Source organism: Gobius niger (assembly GCF_951799975.1).
Source record: "Gobius niger genome assembly, chromosome: 2".
Classification (NCBI taxonomy): Eukaryota; Metazoa; Chordata; class Actinopteri; order Gobiiformes; family Gobiidae; genus Gobius; species Gobius niger.
In genome coordinates, this window is record NC_136853.1 from 464,765 (window position 1) to 485,253 (window position 20,489).

At 40.7% G+C, this 20,489-nt stretch overlaps 1 protein-coding gene across 4 annotated transcripts in view; it reads right to left on the bottom strand.

The window, feature by feature from the left end:
* Positions 1–20,489, bottom strand: part of LOC306959518 (pleckstrin homology domain-containing family A member 5-like) — a 51,170-nt gene that overhangs the window by 12,199 nt on the left and 18,482 nt on the right. For 2 of the 4 annotated variants that reach the window (XM_079551645.1, XM_079551643.1), the window contains exons 9-21: positions 20,119–20,252; positions 17,392–18,747; positions 16,139–16,371; positions 14,949–15,172; positions 14,806–14,883; positions 9,806–9,925; positions 6,461–6,514; positions 5,649–5,729; positions 3,213–3,266; positions 2,648–2,728; positions 954–1,103; positions 785–886; positions 370–487 (exon numbers count right to left, since the gene is read on the bottom strand). In XM_079551645.1, the coding sequence (XP_079407771.1) occupies positions 370–487; positions 785–886; positions 954–1,103; positions 2,648–2,728; positions 3,213–3,266; positions 5,649–5,729; positions 6,461–6,514; positions 9,806–9,925; positions 14,806–14,883; positions 14,949–15,172; positions 16,139–16,371; positions 17,392–18,747; positions 20,119–20,252 (2,785 nt within the window). The remainder of the gene's footprint in view (positions 1–369; positions 488–784; positions 887–953; positions 1,104–2,647; positions 2,729–3,212; positions 3,267–5,648; positions 5,730–6,460; positions 6,515–9,805; positions 9,926–14,805; positions 14,884–14,948; positions 15,173–16,138; positions 16,372–17,391; positions 18,748–20,118; positions 20,253–20,489) is intronic. The other 2 variants (XM_079551644.1, XM_079551646.1) reach the window with 2 other exon arrangements.

Sequence of the window (20,489 nt, forward strand, 5' to 3'; positions counted from 1 at the left end):
TCATGCCCGTTGCTATGGTTACTGCAGAACAATCAAAGGTGTTTTCTGTGTCTCGGATGATCTAAAATGCGTAATTCTGACACGTTTGAATCAGATCAGGTTAGTGACGATCAGAGGCGACAGAGAACAAGCTGTGAACTAAACTGTTGAGTAATAATGATGTGAATATTTCAGTTGTTTCAAATCAAATAACATATTTTTTTCCCTCAATTTTTCATTTTTTTATGACTAATATATTTCATTATGTCTTCCTTGTTTTCCACCGGTTTCTCGACTCTGCAGATGATGGTTCTGTTGTCTGGCCTGAGACGACACATATTAAAGTCCGGTTTGAGAAAGAGCAGCAGAAGTGGCCCTGATGTGAGGAACCTCCTGTACCGTCGCCGGGCGGAGGCTGGGGCTTGTTCTTGGCCAGAGCCTCCATCACGTCCTGGATTCTCCACAGCTCCTTCTGGATCTGGATGTGTCTCTGACTCGGGGGCTCCGTCTGCACACACAGTAACGGGGGCTGTTCAGCTCAGAGGGGATGATACATCGCTTTGAGGACGATGTAGCGAAAATATCACGATAAACGATAATATGGAGTAGAATGTGGTTCCTCTCGGTAACAGTAGCTCTGATTAGCTCTGATGCACTGACTGGGCAGTGGTTTCGTTTCGTTCTCACGTTGGACAATCGAGAAGCTCTCCTTATGCAGCTCAACAACCCAAACGCCGTCTGTCTACACCTTTGCATCAAAGTCAGGACAGTGTACATGACCCCGGTTACCCGTGTGCGCTCTCACCTGAGGGCTGCCCAGGGCCTCCAGCTGCTGCAGGAGTCTGGCCTTGGCCTGGCCCACGTCCGCCTCCAGCCGCTGGTACTCCTGCCTGGACCCCAGCAGCTCCTGGAACATCAGCAGAACTTACAGTACAGATAAACCTGAGCCTAAACGCAGCGGAGGCGGCTCTGACCTGCGTGGTCCTGTTGAGCTCTCGGCACGTGCTCAGCAGCCCCCCCTGCAGGACGTCCCGCTGCTGCAGCAGGCTCTGGGTGTGGGCCGTGTGGTGGCTGTGCTCGCTCAGCTCCTGACTGGCCGAGAGCAGCGCCGTCTCCAGGGTGTGCTGCAGGTCACAGGGGAGGAGTTTCACAAAGGGCGGGAACACAAGGGCGGGACAACATTTTAAATACTCAGGCCAAAGTAAAGCAGTAGAAAACGACCTTCTTAAATGAGATAAATGACTTAAATAAAGGTTCTTTATGTTGAATTTGAGTCTGTTTGGACTAATCTAAATTAAAGATGCAAAGGCTGATGTCAGTGGAACGAGCACAAAACCCACTGAAATCACACAAAGGAACTTCTACCTTTAAAAGATTTGTTTTTACTTGAAATTATGCAATATAATCTGAGTTAAGAGAATAGTGACTTGTTCCATTGGTGACAAGATGTTTAACCCCTTAACTCCCGCCTGAACCGAGCACGTTTTCTCCAGTTTGGCTTTAACCCAATCCAAAAGCTTCTGGAAAAAAGGTGAGAAAATAGCGACAAAACTGAGACGAAAACAATGATGGAAATGTGACAAAAAAGTGACGAAAAATTGACAAAAAAATGACAAAAATGTGATAAAAATGAGTTGAAGAGCCAACAAAAAAATGATGGAAAAAAAAACCTGATGACGTGAGGAAAAAGCTCCTCTGGGTTCAGGCGGGAGTTAAGAGGTTTAATCTGATCTAAGAACAGACCAAATCTACTCAGACTTTAGATTAAATCTCTTAATTCAAGTCGTTTTCTGTCGTTTTTTCCCTAAAATCATTATTATTTTTCCAGTGCTCTTTCTACCAGAGTCGTTCATGATATGACCTCATTGGGTTCATTAACAGTATTTCTCCCATTTAACCCTGAAAATGTTAACCTCTTAACTCCCGCCTGAACCGCTTCACCCAAATCCTGTAGGCCAGTGTAACAACTCATTTGAAAGCTAAGACCTACAAAACTCATCTGAATGGATCTTTTTCCTCACGTCAGCAGAGGAAAAAGATCCATTCATCCATTCAAAGCTACAATGGAAGTATTCAACTCATTTTGTAGCTTTTTTGTCATTTTTTCGTCATTTTTTGTTATTTTTTTGTTATTTTTTTGTTATTTTTTGTCAATTTTTTGTCATTTTTTCATCTTTTTTTCGTCATTTTTTGTCTTTTTTTTGTTATTTTTTTGTTATTTTTTGTCAATTTTTTGTCACATTTTTTGTCACATTTTTGTCATTTTTTCGTCTTTTTTTGTCACATTTTTGTCAGATTTTTTGTCATTTTTTTGTCAATTCTTTGTCATGTTTTCGTCATTTTTTCGTCATTTTTTCGTCTTTTTTTTGTCTTTTTTTGTCATTATTTGTCACATTTTTTGTCACTTTTTTGTCACATTTTCATCCTTGTTTTCGTCTCAGTTCTGTCTCTATTTCCCCACCTTTTTCCCAGAAGCTTTTGGATTGGGGTAAAGCCAAACTGGAGAAAACATGCTCGGTTCAGGTGGGAGTTAAGGGGTTAAAGCACTTTCTGCTTTGTGACATAATGTTTCTCAAAATCGTCTTGAGGGCCAGAGGTTCGGCGCTGGAGGGCCGGGTTTGGCCCCCGGGCCTGACGCTGCCTGAGGGAGCTGCAGAGCTTCATCTACCTTCTCTCGGTGGAGCTGCTGCACCTTCTCCTCCTGCGTCCGCACCACCTTGTCCTGCTCACACAGCCGGCTCAGCTTCGTCTGGAAACACCAGGAGGAGGAGCTGAAGGACGTGAGGACGAGATGATCTGAAGGAGCTGAGGGCAGTGTGGGATGAAGTGTGGACGAGATGATCTGAAGGAGCTGAGGGCAGTGTGGGATGAAGTGTGGACGAGATGATCTGAAGGAGCTGAGGGCAGTGTGGGATGAAGTATAGACTAGATGATCTGAAGGAGCTGAGGGCAGTGTGGGATGAAGTATAGACTAGATGATCTGAAGGAGCTGAGGGCAGTGTGGGATGAAGTAAAGACTAGATGTTCTGAAGGAGCTGAGGGCAGTGTGGGATGAAGTGTAGACTAGATGATCTGAAGGAGCTGAGGGCAGTGTGGGATGAAGTATAGACTAGATGTTCTGAAGGAGCTGAGGGCAGTGTGGGATGAAGTGAGGACTAGATGATCTGAAGGAGCTGAGGGCAGTGTGGGATGAAGAACGTGTGGACTAGATGATCTGAAAAGGCGTGTCTTACGTCGATGTCGGGTTCCTCTTCGCTGGTCGGGATCTTCAGCTTCTCAGGGATGATCTGAAAAACAACAGTGACGGGTTTTAACCTCTTAACTCCCACCTGAGCGGATCCCATTTTCTCCAGTTCGGCTTTACCCAAATCAAAAAGCTTCTTGGGAAAGAAGCACCAAAACAGCCACAAAAAAGGAGAAGAAAACAAGGATGTAAACGCAACAAACATGTGACAAAAGTTCAACAAAAATGTGACAAAAAAAAATGTGACAAAAATGTGACAAAAATTCAACAAAAAAATGACAAAAATTCAACAAAAAATGACAAAAAATCAACAAAAATGTGACAAAAGTTCAACAAAAATGTGACAAAAGTTCAACAAAAATTCAACAAAAAAATGACAAAAATTCAACAAAAATTCAACAAAAAAATGACAAAAATTCAACAAAAAAAGACAAAAAATCAACAAAAATGTGACAAAAGTTCAACAAAAATGTGACAAAAATGTGACAAAAATTCAACAAAAATTCAACAAAAATTCAACAAAAAAATGACAAAAATTCAACAAAAAATGACAAAAAATCAACAAAAATGTGACAAAAATTCAACAAAAAATGACAAAAAATCAACAAAAATGTGACAAAAATTCAACAAAAATTCAACAAAAAATCAACAAAAAAATGACAAAAATTCAACAAAAAATGACAAAAATTCAACAAAAAATGACAAAAAATCAACAAAAATGTGACAAAAGTTCAACAAAAAATCAACAAAAAAATGACAAAAATTCAACAAAAATTCAACAAAAAAATGACAAAAATTCAACAAAAATTCAACAAAAAATCAACAAAAAAATGACAAAAATTCAACAAAAAATGACAAAAAATCTACAAAAATGTGACAAAAATTCAACAAAAAATGACAAAAAATCAACAAAAATGTGACAAAAATTCAACAAAAATTCAACAAAAAATCAACAAAAAAATGACAAAAATTCAACAAAAAATGACAAAAAATCAACAAAAATGTGACAAAAATTCAACAAAAATTCAACAAAAAATCAACAAAAAAATGACAAAAATTCAACAAAAAATGACAAAAATTCAACAAAAAATGACAAAAAATCAACAAAAATGTGACAAAAGTTCAACAAAAAATCAACAAAAAAATGACAAAAATTCAACAAAAATTCAACAAAAAATCAACAAAAAAATGACAAAAATTCAACAAAAAATGACAAAAAATCTACAAAAATGTGACAAAAATTCAACAAAAAATGACAAAAAATCAACAAAAATGTGACAAAAATTCAACAAAAATTCAACAAAAAATCAACAAAAAAATGACAAAAATTCAACAAAAAATGACAAAAATTCAACAAAAAATGACAAAAAATCAACAAAAATGTGACAAAAGTTCAACAAAAATGTGACAAAAGTTCAACAAAAATTCAACAAAAAAATGACAAAAATTCAACAAAAATTCAACAAAAAAATGACAAAAATTCAACAAAAAATGACAAAAAATCAACAAAAATGTGACAAAAGTTCAACAAAAATGTGACAAAAGTTCAACAAAAAATCAACAAAAAAATGACAAAAATTCAACAAAAATTCAACAAAAAAATGACAAAAATTCAACAAAAAATGACAAAAAATCAACAAAAATGTGACAAAAATGTGACAAAAATGTGACAAAAGTTCAACAAAAATGTGACAAAAATGTGACAAAAATGTGACAAAAATTCAACAAAAATTCAACAAAAATTCAACAAAAAATGACAAAAAATCAACAAAAATGTGACAAAAATTCAACAAAAAATGACAAAAAATCAACAAAAATGTGACAAAAATGTGACAAAAATTCAACAAAAATTCAACAAAAAATCTACAAAAAAATGACAAAAATTCAACAAAAAATGTCAAAAAATCAACAAAAAATCAACAAAAATGTGACAAAAATGTGACAAAAATTCAACAAAAAAATGACAAAAGTTCAACAAAAAATGTGACAAAAGTTCAACAAAAATGTGACAAAAATGTGACAAAAATGTGACAAAAATTCAACAAAAGTTCAACAAAAAATGTGACAAAAGTTCAACAAAAATGTGACAAAAATGCGACAAAAATTTAACAAAAAATGACAAAAATGTGACAAAAATTTAACAAAAATGTAAAACATTAAAAAAACATAAAAAAGGTGACACAGCAACAATGCGAGGAAAAAGATGAGTTTTGTGGTCTTAGCTTTCAAATGAGGACCTATGTAATGGCCAGAGGACAGAATGGTTCAGGTGGTCAGAGGGTCTGAGCCACAGATGAGGGACAGACGTGAGATGGTCTCGGAGACACTGCAGAGACGTCACAGAAGCGTCTCACAGGTGGAGGAGGGTGGGGCTGATGGGGGCTGATGGGGGCGGGGTCTATGAGCGGGCGTGGGCGGGGCTTACGTGCTGGTAGAGCTGAGGCCGCGGGGCAGAGTTTTCGATCATTGTGTGGATCATGAAGATCAGGGGCTCGTTGTCCTTTTTCTAGGGCAGCGCGAGACAAGGAGAGACAGACACGAGTGAGATCCAGAGCCCTGACCCAACCCTGACCCTGACCCAACCCTGACCCAACCCTGACCCCGGGACAAGGAGAGACAGACCAGAGTGAGATCCAAAGACCCCTGACCCAACCCTGACCCAACCCTGACCCCGGGACAGGGAGAGACAGACCAGAGTGAGATCCAATCCGCTCCGTCCCAAAAGACACCCTGAACTACGAGCTCCGCCCCTCAGTCATCATCTGATCTACATGAAGCGAAAACCGCGTGTGTGACTTTGTTTCTGAAACAGCCGCTCAGGCTCCAGCTGCGGTTAAAGCTTTGGGCCTGAAATAGCACAACTGTCAGAGTCCATTATTAATAGATTCTTTTTTTTTTTTCTGGTGGCCCAAAAACGTCCCGACTCCCCCGATGACCCAGCAGGCCTTTGCTCGGCCGGAACTGTCAGGTATGAAAGAACACAGGTCTGGCTGTAAGAACATAGACATCACGATGTTTAGGACTGATCTGTAGCTCCTGAAACATGAAGCTTCCAAACAGGTCACAGCTCCATTCATGATTCATCTACAAGTGTGAAGTCAGAGTCATCCCTGAAGGTCATCCTTGAGGGTCATCCCTGAAGGTCATCCCTGAAGGTCATCCCTGAAGGTCATCCCTGAAGGTCATCCCTGTTCCTATGGACTGCAGATGAAAGAAGCAGAGAAAGTGTGTCCTCACCTGGCTGTCCAGGTAGCGCAGGCTCCTCTGCAGATGGTGAGAGAGGACGTCGGTCTGCTCAGAGACGGCAGCAGGACAGAGGACAGAGGACAGAGAGAGATACTGACACCCTGGCTTTGGTCGGTCTTAAATAAAGTCGACTTCCCGCTCTATGACAGCGGCGAGTGGCTGGAAGACTAACGAGGGCTGGGTACTGTTCACGTGTTCCTTTTCCTTCCATTTGTTTTACATTTGTATCATGTGTTTGAGGTGAAACAACCAAGAAACAGAGAAAGCTTTCAGATGTTTTTCCCCAGAAATTTCTTCCAAATATTACTACACTTTCCCCCCAATTTTTCAAAAATTTTGCCCAATTTTTTATAATATTTTCCCCATTTTGCCCAACATTTCTTTACATTTTGACGACCAACAGCATCAAAACTGTTCAGTAGCAAAGATAAGATAAGATACAAACTGATATGGCTCAACGGTGCCCAGCCCTGGTAAAAACTGTTCAGAATGTAAAACACACTTTATTCACTGTGCAATAAAACCGCATTTTGTGATAAACTCTCAACTCATTTTGTGATAAAAATCACTGCAAGCAACATTAGCAACATTAGCAACATTAGCAACATTAGCAACATTAGCATCATTAGCATCATTAGCATCACTAGCATCATTAGCATCATTAGCATCATTAGCATCATTAGCATCATTAGCATCATTAGCATCATTAGCCTGTCTGTTGTAAACTCTGCAGACGCTGCAGCTCTAACATGTAGCTCTGGTTAATCCACTCAGACTCTGGTTTAGGGAGAGTCGTCTGTAATAAAGTCAGCTCTATGTGGATTATTGGATTTACACTGAACTATTCCAGTGTTGATTTTGACAACATATTATAATTTAGTTTTAGTCTTTTGGCTAAAATGTAATGTAATTTTAGTATAGATTTAGTCGAACAAATCTTTTCAGTTTTAGTCTAGTTTTAGTCGACTAAATTTCAGACTATTTTAGTGGACTTTGCTTTTATAATATTGATTCTAATCATGTTTAATGTTGTTCCTCTGCTTCATGTTTCTGCTCCACATGAACAAAGCTCAGAGCTGATCCTTTAAACATGATCTGAGGCTCTTTCAGACGCTCAATACAAGTTTGGATGATTTTAGTCTCTCCTTTTACTTTTTATTTAGTCTCATTTTAGTCTAGACTAAAATATCTGGACATTTTAGTCACAGTTTTAGTCTCATGAGAAACTTTTAATTTAGTTTCAGTCCAATTTTAGTCGTTAAAAATATCACTTTGACTAAAATGAAGACTAAATATTTCAGTCGATGAAATGAACACAGTTTGTTGTTGTTTCCTCTCCTCAGTGGGGCTGCTCCTGTAGGGGCGCCGGACACACGGCAGGGGCTTCTGATGTCGGGGTACGAGCACAAACATGTGGCATCATCCCTAATTATAAGTTATTGCAAAATGCGGTTTTATTACTCAAAGAAATGAAGATGTTCTTACAGCTTGAACTGTCTACAACGAAAAAACAAAGATCAGCAATCCTGTAGTTGATGCATGTTACGCAGCGACCCGATCCCGGCCTCTGAAACTGAACCATACCAGTGCTGAACATGCTGCATATCCACACGCCTCCATGTAGCATGTTGAGCCGCACACGCCTGTAAATGCATCAGTGCTTCCTCACACATGCACACGCATGCAGCACACGCCTCCACCAGCATCGGAGCCTCCACAACACGGAACACACCAGGAGAAAGTGGCCACACGTCTGGAGAACCGTCAGGAAATGTTTGGGTTTTGACAGAGATGTGGCAGTTTCTCCAGACGCCATGCACACACAGCCCCCACACAGCCCCCCCACACACCCCCACAGCCCCCCCACCCCACAGCCCCCCCACACAAAGCTGCAGGAGGAGCCACATCTGCCCAGCCTGAACTGTGGACATGAACATGCGCTGTGACCTCATGAGCGTTTCCCAAACACTGAAACACATTAAGCACCATGGTCTGTGGGAGCAGCCCTGCCAAAGCATCAACCAATCAGTGCATTTAAACACCATCAACCAATCAGTACATTTAAACACTTTTATGGACAATAATTATTAAAATATCACTAAAAACAATCAATCAACAAGCTAGTTTTCAGTCAACATCAACATTATTCATTTATTCTTTCATTTATGTACTATCACTTTTAGTTTCCGTCAACACTTTATTTTTACGCCTGACGTCGGTTTCTCTCACCACATGCAAATGAAATTACATTTAAATTCCTAATAAATAAATAAATACTGTTGCACTTTATATATTTTCCGTACTTTATACATTGCGACTCGCTGACATTGCACAAACTGGTCATTTGTATTTGTATATTGCACCTTCTTTGTAAACCACCTCTTTATATTGTATTAGTTAACTGTAATCTTCATCATTTTAATTGTGGACGTCTTCAGATGGAAACTAGCATGATGCTAAATCTGGTGCAGACATCGCTTTAATGTAGCTGCACATTGTCCTGAATAAATAAACTAAAAAATATTGAAGAAATAAATGAATGAATGCATTAATTCAGATGGAAATGTGTTACTTATTTTTATTTTAACAAAAATAACTTTATTAACTATTATGTCAATTTTTACTTTAGCATTTAGGAAACACAAAGTAATGCTAGGACTTTATTTGTTAATGTTAATCCAAAAATGGAGCATGTTTTATTGAAAAGTGATATTTTAATAATTGTTCGCCGATATATCAATATATATTTTTAATAAATCAGATGGAAATGTGTTCATTTTTATTTGATCAAAAAGAAGATTATTAACTATTATATACATTTTTACTTCAGCATTTACGAAACACATAATAATGATAGGACCAGGGATGGGCGATACCACATTTTTTGGAATCGATACGATACCGATACTTTTGGGGTCATTTTTGTCGATACCGATCCTGGTCATTTCATATGGGTGAATGTGTTCCAATCAATATGCATTTCTAAAACTGGTTATTTTATATAATTAACTGGTCAATTAAAATTATATTACTTTAACTGGTTAATTAAACGATACTAATGTCAAATTAAATACATGAACACATTTTAAATAGTGCTTAAATGACAAACAGAACCTAAACCAGGTATCGATATATCGATACTCTGGCATCGATCCGCCCATCCCTAGATAGGACTTTATTTGTTGATGCAAAAACAGAGCATGTTGATTGAAAAGTGATGTTGTAATAGTTATTGGTTGATATACATAAATGTATTGAGTTGATTGCGTTGGCAGCTCTGGGCCCCGTAATGGCCCGAGGCGTGTGGGGAACCATGCTGCGTTCATGGGTTCTGACCTTGGCGTTGGGCCCCTCGGAGCCCAGGGCCCTCAGCTGGGCCAGAGTGTGTTCACGCAGGCTGCTGAGCTCGGCCTGCTGCCGCCGCAGCTTGATGAGCAGTAAGGTCAGCTCCTCAGACTGGACACAGCACAGGACAACGTTAACCACCTGAGGAGACTAGGCCAGAGGTAACTAGCCCATAGTTAACTAACCGAGAAGACTGGCCACAGCACAGGACAACGTTAACCACCTGAGGAGACTAGGCCAGAGGTAACTAGCCCATAGTTAACTAACCGAGAAGACTGGCCACAGCACAGGACAACGTTAACCACCTGAGGAGACTAGGCCAGAGTTAACTAACCCATAGTTAACTAACCGAGAAGACAGGCCCATAGGTAACTAGCCCATAGTTAACTAACCGAGAAGACTAGACACAGCACAGGACAACGTTAACTACCTGAGGAGACTAGGCCATAGGTAACTAACCCATAGTTAACCACCTGAGAAGACTGGCCCAGAGTTAACTAACCCATAGTTAACTACCTGAGAAGACTAACCCATAGTTAACTAACCGAGAAGACTGGCCACAGCACAGGACAACGTTAACCACCTGAGGAGACTAGGCCAGAGTTAACTAACCCATAGTTAACTAACCGAGAAGACAGGCCCATAGGTAACTAGCCCATAGTTAACTAACCGAGAAGACTAGACACAGCACAGGACAACGTTAACCACCTGAGGAGACTAGGCCAGAGTTAACTAACCCATAGTTAACTAACCGAGAAGACAGGCCCATAGGTAACTAGCCCATAGTTAACTAACCGAGAAGACTAGACACAGCACAGGACAACGTTAACCACCTGAGGAGACTAGGCCATAGGTAACTAACCCATAGTTAACTACCTGAGAAGACTAACCCAGAGTTAACTAACCGAGAAGACTGGACACAGCACAGGACAACGTTAACCACCTGAGGAGACTAGGCCAGGGTCAACTAGCCCATAGTTAACCACCTGAGGAGACTAGCCCATAGGTAACCACCTGAGGAGACTGGACACAGCACAGGACAACGTTAACCACCTGAGGAGACTAGGCCAGAGTGAACTAACCCATAGTTAACCACCTGAGGAGACTAGGCCATAGGGAACTAACCGAGAAGACTTGACACAGCACAGGACAACGTTAACCACCTGAGAAGACTGGCCCATAGTTAACTAACCCATAGGTAACCACCTGAGAAGACTGGCCCATAGTTAACTAACCGAGAAGACTGGCCCATAGGTAACTAGCCCATAGTTAACTACCTGAGAAGACTAGCCTATAGTTAACTACCTGAGAAGACTAGTGAACTACCTGAGCCTTTGTACAATCCTGCACTGTCGGGTCTGAAGTGCCGTCATGCACGAGCGTAATGTAGCAGCTGCAGTTACACGTGTGGCCTGAGGTGGCAGTAGTGAGATAAAATGGCTAACTTGCATCTAGCCCCTTTAACTGTAATCTGTGCTTTGTGTTTATGGAAACCCTCGAAACCAACACGGCACATCTCAAGGGGCACTCCTTTAGTAAATGTTTCTATCCCCATTCAAATAAAAGGTGAAGCCAGTCCCTATATTAAAGTATGTGTTGTCTTTGTTTTAACATTCCTCCATCACTAAGCCCTTATAAGATGAGGTTTCGTGGCCACTGGATGTGAATCCGACGCCACAAAAAGCAGAAACTTAAAAGTTCTTAAAATCCGTACTTGCAAAGACAATGTCAGGAACAGTTTGCGGACTTTCACCATATAAGGACAAAAGGGGCCAGAGGAGGATATGAACGACAACACATGAATCCCAAACTACAAAACATGAATCCAAAACTACAAAACATGAATCCCAAACTACAAAACATGAATCCCAAACTACAAAACATGAATCCCAAACTACAAAACATGAATCCAAAACTACAAAACATGAATCCAAAACTACAAAACATGAATCAAAACTACAAAACATGAATCCAAAACTACAAAACATGAATCCAAAACTACAAAACATGAATCCAAAACTACAAAACATGAATCCAAAACTACAAAACATGAATCCAAAACTACAAAACATGAATCAAAACTACAAAACATGAATCCAAAACTACAAAACATGAATCCCAAACTACAAAACATGAATCCCAAACTACAAAACATGAATCCAAAACTACAAAACATGAATCCCAAACTACAAAACATGAATCCAAAACTACAAAACATGAATCAAAACTACAAAACATGAATCAAAACTACAAAACATGAATCCCAAACTACAAAACATGAATCCCAAACTACAAAACATGAATCAAAACTACAAAACATGAATCCAAAACTACAAAACATGAATCCCAAACTACAAAACATGAATCAAAACTACAAAACATGAATCCCAAACTACAAAACATGAATCAAAACTACAAAACATGAATCCCAAACTACAAAACATGAATCAAAACTACAAAACATGAATCCTAAACTACAAAACATGAATCCCAAACTACAAAACATGAATCCAAAACTACAAAACATGAATCAAAACTACAAAACATGAATCCAAAACTACAAAACATGAATCAAAACTACAAAACATGAATCAAAACTACAAAACATGAATCCCAAACTACAAAACATGAATCCCAAACTACAAAACATGAATCCAAAACTACAAAACATGAATCAAAACTACAAAACATGAATCCAAAACTACAAAACATGAATCCCAAACTACAAAACATGAATCCCAAACTACAAAACATGAATCCAAAACTACAAAACATGAATCCCAAACTACAAAACATGAATCCCAAACTACAAAACATGAATCCCAAACTACAAAACATGAATCCCAAACTACAAAACATGAATCCCAAACTACAAAACATGAATCCCAAACTACAAAACATGAATCCAAAACTACAAAACATGAATCAAAACTACAAAACATGAATCCAAAACTACAAAACATGAATCCCAAACTACAAAACATGAATCCCAAACTACAAAACATGAATCCCAAACTACAAAACATGAATCCAAATCTACAAAACATGAATCCCAAACTACAAAACATGAATCCCAAACTACAAAACATGAATCAAAACTACAAAACATGAATCCAAAACTACAAAACATGAATCCCAAACTACAAAACATGAATCAAAACTACAAAACATGAATCCAAAACTACAAAACATGAATCCAAAACTACAAAACATGAATCCAAATCTACAAAACATGAATCCAAATCTACAAAACATGAATCAAAACTACAAAACATGAATCCAAAACTACAAAACATGAATCCAAAACTACAAAACATGAATCAAAACTACAAAACATGAATCCAAAACTACAAAACATGAATCCAAAACTACAAAACATGAATCCCAAACTACAAAACATGAATCCCAAACTACAAAACATGAATCCCAAACTACAAAACATGAATCCCAAACTACAAAACATGAATCCAAAACTACAAAACATGAATCAAAACTACAAAACATGAATCCCAAACTACAAAACATGAATCCAAAACTACAAAACATGAATCCAAAACTACAAAACATGAATCCCAAACTACAAAACATGAATCCCAAACTACAAAACATGAATCAAAACTACAAAACATGAATCCCAAACTACAAAACATGAATCCACAACTACAAACATGAATCCCAAACTACAAAACATGAATCCAAAACTACAAAACATGAATCCCAAACTACAAAACATGAATCCAAAACTACAAAACATGAATCAAAACTACAAAACATGAATCCAAAACTACAAAACATGAATCCAAAACTACAAAACATGAATCAAAACTACAAAACATGAATCCCAAACTACAAAACATGAATCAAAACTACAAAACATGAATCCCAAACTACAAAACATGAATCCAAAACTACAAAACATGAATCCCAAACTACAAAACATGAATCCCAAACTACAAAACATGAATCAAAACTACAAAACATGAATCCCAAACTACAAAACATGAATCCAAAACTACAAAACATGAATCCCAAACTACAAAACATGAATCCAAAACTACAAAACATGAATCCCAAACTACAAAACATGAATCCAAAACTACAAAACATGAATCCAAAACTACAAAACATGAATCCAAAACTACAAAACATGAATCTCAAACTACAAAACATGAATCCAAAACTACAAAACATGAATCCCAAACTACAAAACATGAATCCAAAACTACAAAACATGAATCAAAACTACAAAACATGAATCCAAAACTACAAAACATGAATCCAAAACAACAAAACATGAATCCAAAACTACAAAACATGAATCCCAAACTACAAAACATGAATCCCAAACTACAAAACATGAATCCAAAACTACAAAACATGAATCCCAAACTACAAAACATGAATCCAAAACAACAAAACATGAATCCAAAACTACAAAACATGAATCCCAAACTACAAAACATGAATCCCAAACTACAAAACATGAATCAAAACTACAAAACATGAATCCAAAACTACAAAACATGAATCAAAACTACAAAACATGAATCCCAAACTACAAAACATGAATCAAAACTACAAAACATGAATCCCAAACTACAAAACATGAATCCAAAACTACAAAACATGAATCAAAACTACAAAACATGAATCCAAAACTACAAAACATGAATCCCAAACTACAAAACATGAATCCAAATCTACAAAACATGAATCCCAAACTACAAAACATGAATCCAAATCTACAAAACATGAATCAAAACTACAAAACATGAATCCAAAACTACAAAACATGAATCCCAAACTACAAAACATGAATCCAAAACTACAAAACATGAATCCAAAACTAATAACCGACAAAATCCCAAAAGAAACCCCTGTCAGCCGCCAGTGCCACGTGTTCAAGGAGCCTATAAGGGGACCGTGTCTCCTGGATCAGGGAGCTGCTGGAGCTGCTGGAGCTGCTGGAGCTGCTGGAGCTGAGATCTTACCGTTTTCCCCTGGAGGGACTGTGGGGTGATGTCGTGAGGAGTGAGACCGGCCGCCGACACGCGCTCAGATAGCCCCGCCTACAAAACAAAGAAGAAGAAGTTCACGTCTCAGCTGAAGCGCCGCGACCATCCCCACACGGTACCTTGAGCGGGAGCGTCTTCTGCCGGCCGAGCGTGGAGTCTCTGAGCACCGGCGACGACAGCTCGGAGTGGGGGCTGCCGGGGCTCAGCGCCCCCTGCAGCCGCGGAGGGGGGAGGGTGCTGTAGAGCGAGCCGTGGGAGGGGGAGGGCGGGAGGGGCGTGGACATGTTCTCCCGCAGGTGGCTCATGGTCTTGGAGCTGGGCAGGGTGCCGTAGTGACCCACGCCTGCAACGCAACGGGACATCTTTTATCCCAGTTCAGCTTTAAGTCTGAATGCTTCTGGACCTGAGGGCTTACAGCCTGTAGGCCATTTGAAAGCTAAGGCCTACAAAACTCATCTAAACTTATGTCTTTGTTCTCTTGTTTTCATTGCATTTTGTAGTTTTCTTCACGATTTTGTACTATGTCACCTTCTTTTGGCCGCATTTAGTTACCATAGTGTAATGTAACTATGATGAAGCCACAGAAATGTAACAAAGACAAAAACGTAACAAAAAAAATATATAAAATGTGACAAAAACTTGACTAAAAAAGTGACAAAAAATATGACAAAAAAAATCTAAAACGTGATGAAAAAAATGACCTAAAAAACTTTATGAAAATAGTGGCTAAAACGTAACAATAAAATGTGACAAAAAAACGTGATGAAAAAACGTGACGAAAAAACGTGACAAAAAAAAAGAAGATAAAATGTGACAAAAACTTTCAAAATTGTGACAAAAAAACGTGACGGAAAAAAAGGGACTAATAAAAGTGACAAAAAAATGGACAAAAATGTGGTGAAAAAAACGTGATGAAAAAACGTGACGAAAAAAAAGATAAAATGTGACAAAAACTTGACTAAAAAAAGTGACAAAAAAAAAGACAAAAACATGATGAAAAAAAACGTGATGAAAAAGCTTAGGTCTTAGCTTTCAAATGAGGTGTTACCCTGGCCTATGGGTAACCTGGCTAACACCGTGCTGCTGCGGTCGAATCATTTGGAACTGCACAGCAGCCTGGGGACCATGGCCCAAATGTTCACAGGGATTTGGGACCAATCACAGAGCGAGGAGGGACGGCGAGATGATGACGAGCTATTCGATATACGGAAGCTTGAAGTTTATTTACCTTGTTTAAGGCGGGGATAAGAGGTTTAAGTGTTTATGCTGCTCTTAGGTTGTACAGGGAGTGGGCGGGGCCATAGCTTACCTGTGGGCGGGGCCATGCTGAGTCTGGAGAAGGCCTGCCTCTGCTGCCACTCGTACAGCTGCCACATGGTGTCGTCCTTTATAGACCTCCTCTTGTCGGTGGAGCCGGCGGCGCAGACGCTCTCGGGCCGCAGGCTGTTACGAGGCAGAGTGCGGTAACCCTCAGGGCACCGTGGCACAATCTGGCTACGGTGACTAGGCATGTTCCTGGGTAAGGTCTGGTAAGAGGAAATACTGGGAAGACATACAAACACACAGATTCAATGATTAGCTTCATCATGTATCACTGTGATCAATGCAATCTACGTTTACATGGAATAACCTGTTCCATGGTCTTTGTAATCAACTGGAATATCAACCGGAATATCAACTGGAATATCAACTGGAATATCAACTGGAATATCAACTGGAATATCAACTGGAATATCAACTGGAATATCAACTGGAATATCAGCTGGAATATCAACTGGAATATCAACTGGAATATCAGCTGGAATATCAGCTGGAATATCAACTGGAATATCAACCGGAATATCAACTGGAATATCAACTGGAATATCAACTGGAATATCAACTGGAATATCAGCTGGAATATCAGCTGGAATATCAACCGGAATATCAACTGGAATATCCCGATCCAAACCGCGACGCACGGAAAACATGACGCAAAGATGCTCTCCATGTTTCTACCAGAAATGTTCATGTCTTTCTCCACACTTTAGTCTATTGGTGAGCGCATACCGCCCCCTACTGTGCCGTGTGTGTCTCGGGATGCTCGCTCTATATAACGCTATGTCAGACATGTATGCAGATGCTGCGTGCCAGATGAATACAAGTACAACCTTCCACCAAAAACATGTACAATAGGCCAGGATGAATGTGAGTGTGTTTGTGAGTGCACATGGGGGACGATGGATGGAAATTAGCCCATGGCTACAATCCAGTGTGGCTTGTTTACATGCATGAGACCCATGTTCATCAACATGCACTGTCCCGACCAAATAAACCAATTAAAAAGTACTTCCTGTTTTCAAAAGACCAAGATTCCTTGCAGATAGAACATGCGCAGAAACAAATGAATGTTCCTTTCGAAACAAGTTTACTTGATCTAACACTTGGTTTAGAAAAGGAGTAACCCAGGGCCAGATTTGGTGCCAGTGTTGACATGGCAACCCGTATGTTGCTAATATTCCGGTTATGAAAGGTTCTTTGACTGCCTGTAAACGTAGTCGGTGTTTTCCGACACAGCCTCACCTCATCGTGTCTGCGTCGGCTTTGGCCCGGTACATCGTGTCTGCGTCGGCTTTGGCCCGGTACATCGTGTCTGCGTCGGCTTTGGCTCTGTACGGCCGAGCCCAGGGCTCCATGGGGGGCATGGACTGAGTCCTGGACAGGCCCGTCTTGGGCGGTGCAGGGGTGGTGTCTGTAGTCGGGGTGTGGAGGAGCCTGGAGCTGCCGTCGGGCTGGTCTACAGCGTCACTCGACCCGTTGATATTGTGGTTGTGGCGAGCCGTCTGCGCCGGCTGCAGCTGGATGCTGAGCTTAGCTCTGTCTGCGCTGCTGTCCCTGCGCAGGCTGTACATGTCCACGTCCCTCAGTGTGGCGTAGCGGTCGCCTTCTCGTAGCGTAGCGTACTTCTTCACCTCCTTCAGAGTGCCATACCTGTCCACCACATGTATGGTCCCATATTTGTTGTTCCCAAACATGCTTCTGTCCGTCTCCCTGAGGGACAGCTGTCTCCTCACATCCTTCGCCGGGACGTAGCGGTGTCCGTCCATGTGCTGTGCTGGAAGTGTGTGCGTGGCGTATGCCGGAGTGTCTCTCACAGGTAACAGTTTGGGCATGTCCTTGCCTTGGCTGTAGTCCTCTGCTGCAGAGTCTTTCCGCGTGTGGTTCTTCACTGTGCTGTTCTTGTGAAGGGCACAGGGCTCGTCCTTCTGCAGACTGTACTTCTCTCCGTTTTTTCTCAACGTGAACTGTTCCCCATCTTTGTAGAGGATGTACTTATCTCCATCCTTCTGCAGCATGTAGCTCACTCCATCCTTCTTCACCAGGAGGCTGTCCCCATCTCTGTGCAGCGTGTAGCAGTCAGGCAGTCTGTCGGGATGCCTCTCCTCTCCTCTAGGGCAGGGTCTGTCGGGATGCCTCTCCTCTCCTCTGGGGCAGGGTCTGTCGGGATGCCTCTCCTCTCCTCTAGGGCAGGGTCTGTCGGGATGCCTCTCCTCTCCTCTAGGGCAGGGTCTGTCGGGATGCCTCTCCTCTCCTCTAGGGCAGGGTCTGTCGGGATGCCTCTCCTCTCCTCTGGGGCAGGGTCTGTCAGGATGCCTCTCCTCTCCTCTAGGGCAGGGTCTGTCGGGATGCCTCTCCTCTCCTCTGGGGCAGGGTCTGTCGGGATGCCTCTCCTCTCCTCTGGGGCAGGGTCTGTCGGGATGCCTCTCCTCTCCTCTAGGGCAGGGAGGCAGTCTCTCCTCTCCTCTGGGGCAGGGGGGAAGGTGCTCGGGGTCACGGTTGCGCTGGTTGTTCTGGATCTCGGGGCATGTTAAGGCTCGCTGGTTGTGCTGATTATTCAGTTCCTCCGACGTCTTCATATCGGCGTTCACTTTGTCGAGTCTGAGGACAAACAATCAAAGTAACTGATGTCAAACATTTACATTTACAAAAACAGTCCGGAGTGATGTCCTGGAGTGTTGGTCTGTCTTCCTTCTCTGCACTTAAAACTGCAGCAAGTTGCATGTTTGAAAGTAACTTAAGATATTCACGGTGACTTTTTAGCACCGCTGCCCTGGTCACTAAGGATTACAAGTCACTTCCTTTAATCTTGCCCCTGGACCAACAACACAACTTGGAATTAAAGATATAGTTTTCTTTTTGTTTTGTTTTCAAGCCCCTGCTTTTATTTTTATAGAACCTTGGAAGTGTTGTCAGACAAAAAAATCTGGGGGTTGGAAAAAACATTTATATATTATATTATCGATGAAATATAAAAATATATTTTTGTATAATTTTTGTTTTACCTCCTATTATCTCAGGGGAATTAGAGATTATCTCGGCGGAACGTGAAAAAGAAGACATAATATCTCATTCCCCCAATATCATAAATTGTTCCTCCAAAGTGTACTCATTCCCGGCATAATATCTCATTCTCCTGAGATAAGTCGTTCCCATGAGATAACATCTCCCTCCCCTGAAATCATAAATTGTTCCTCCCAAATAATCTCATTCCCAATTTATCTTGTTCCCCTGAGATAATTATCTCATTCCCCTACATAATATCTAATTCCCCCCAAATCATAAATTGTTCCTCCAAAGTATACTCATTCCCGGCATAAAATCTCATTCTCCTGAGATAATGAGTTGTTCCCATGTGGTTATATCTCACTCCCCTGAAATCATAAATTGTTCCTCCGAAATAATCTCATTCCCAATTTACCTTGTTCCCCTGAGATAATTATCTCATTCCCCTACATATCTCATTCTCCTGAAAAAACGAATTCCCCCAAAATCATAAATTGTTCCTCCAAAATAATCTCACTTCTGACATAACTAATTCCCCGAAATAATTTTCAACCACACAAGGAAAAAGATCTGTTTAAACTGTTTTGTAGGCCTTAGTTTTCAAATAAATTGTTAAATTGGCCTATAGGCTCGAAGCTCCTGTTGAGAAGCTTTATTTGGATTAAACTGAACTTGCGAAAATATGCTCCGCATTAACAAACCACATTTTCTAGAAGCTTCTGGACTTTACCAACACTCTGACCCAGTCTCTGCTTTATTTCATGAACTAGACTCAGTAATAAATATGATATTACAGCAAGTCATACAACCCATCAAGTCTGGAGTTCAGTCTCAAGACACAACAGGCAAGTCCTAAGCCAAGTCTTTCGGGAGCACTGGTCAAGTGAGTTCATGTGTGAGAGCGAGACGAAGCTCAGCTCAACCCCCCCAGTCCAGTCGACGATGTCTAAAAGACTCTGTACTCACAGGCGTTCTGCAGCGGAGCGCCGGAGCGGCTCCACGTGGACCAGCGCGGCGTCCGTCATCACCTGCATCCAGGACTCCGAGTCTTTGGCCGAGTCGCTGCAGAAGTAGTACGTGCGCATGTTGGAGTGCGTCGCCTGCGGAGACAGCGGAACAATCACGTCCAAAAGGGCGACGCCAACCGACAACGAAAGCTCGCAGACTGAACAACGTGATGCAATAACAGATCGAGGCAAACACGGTACTTATCCATCAGTCATTCACAAAGTCATGTTTTTAGATGTTAACAGCGACTGAAGCAGGAGCACGGTTTCCCTGGTGAGAAGAGTTTTACTACAGGCTCATACTTCAGACCGATACTGGGGTTTGAGTAT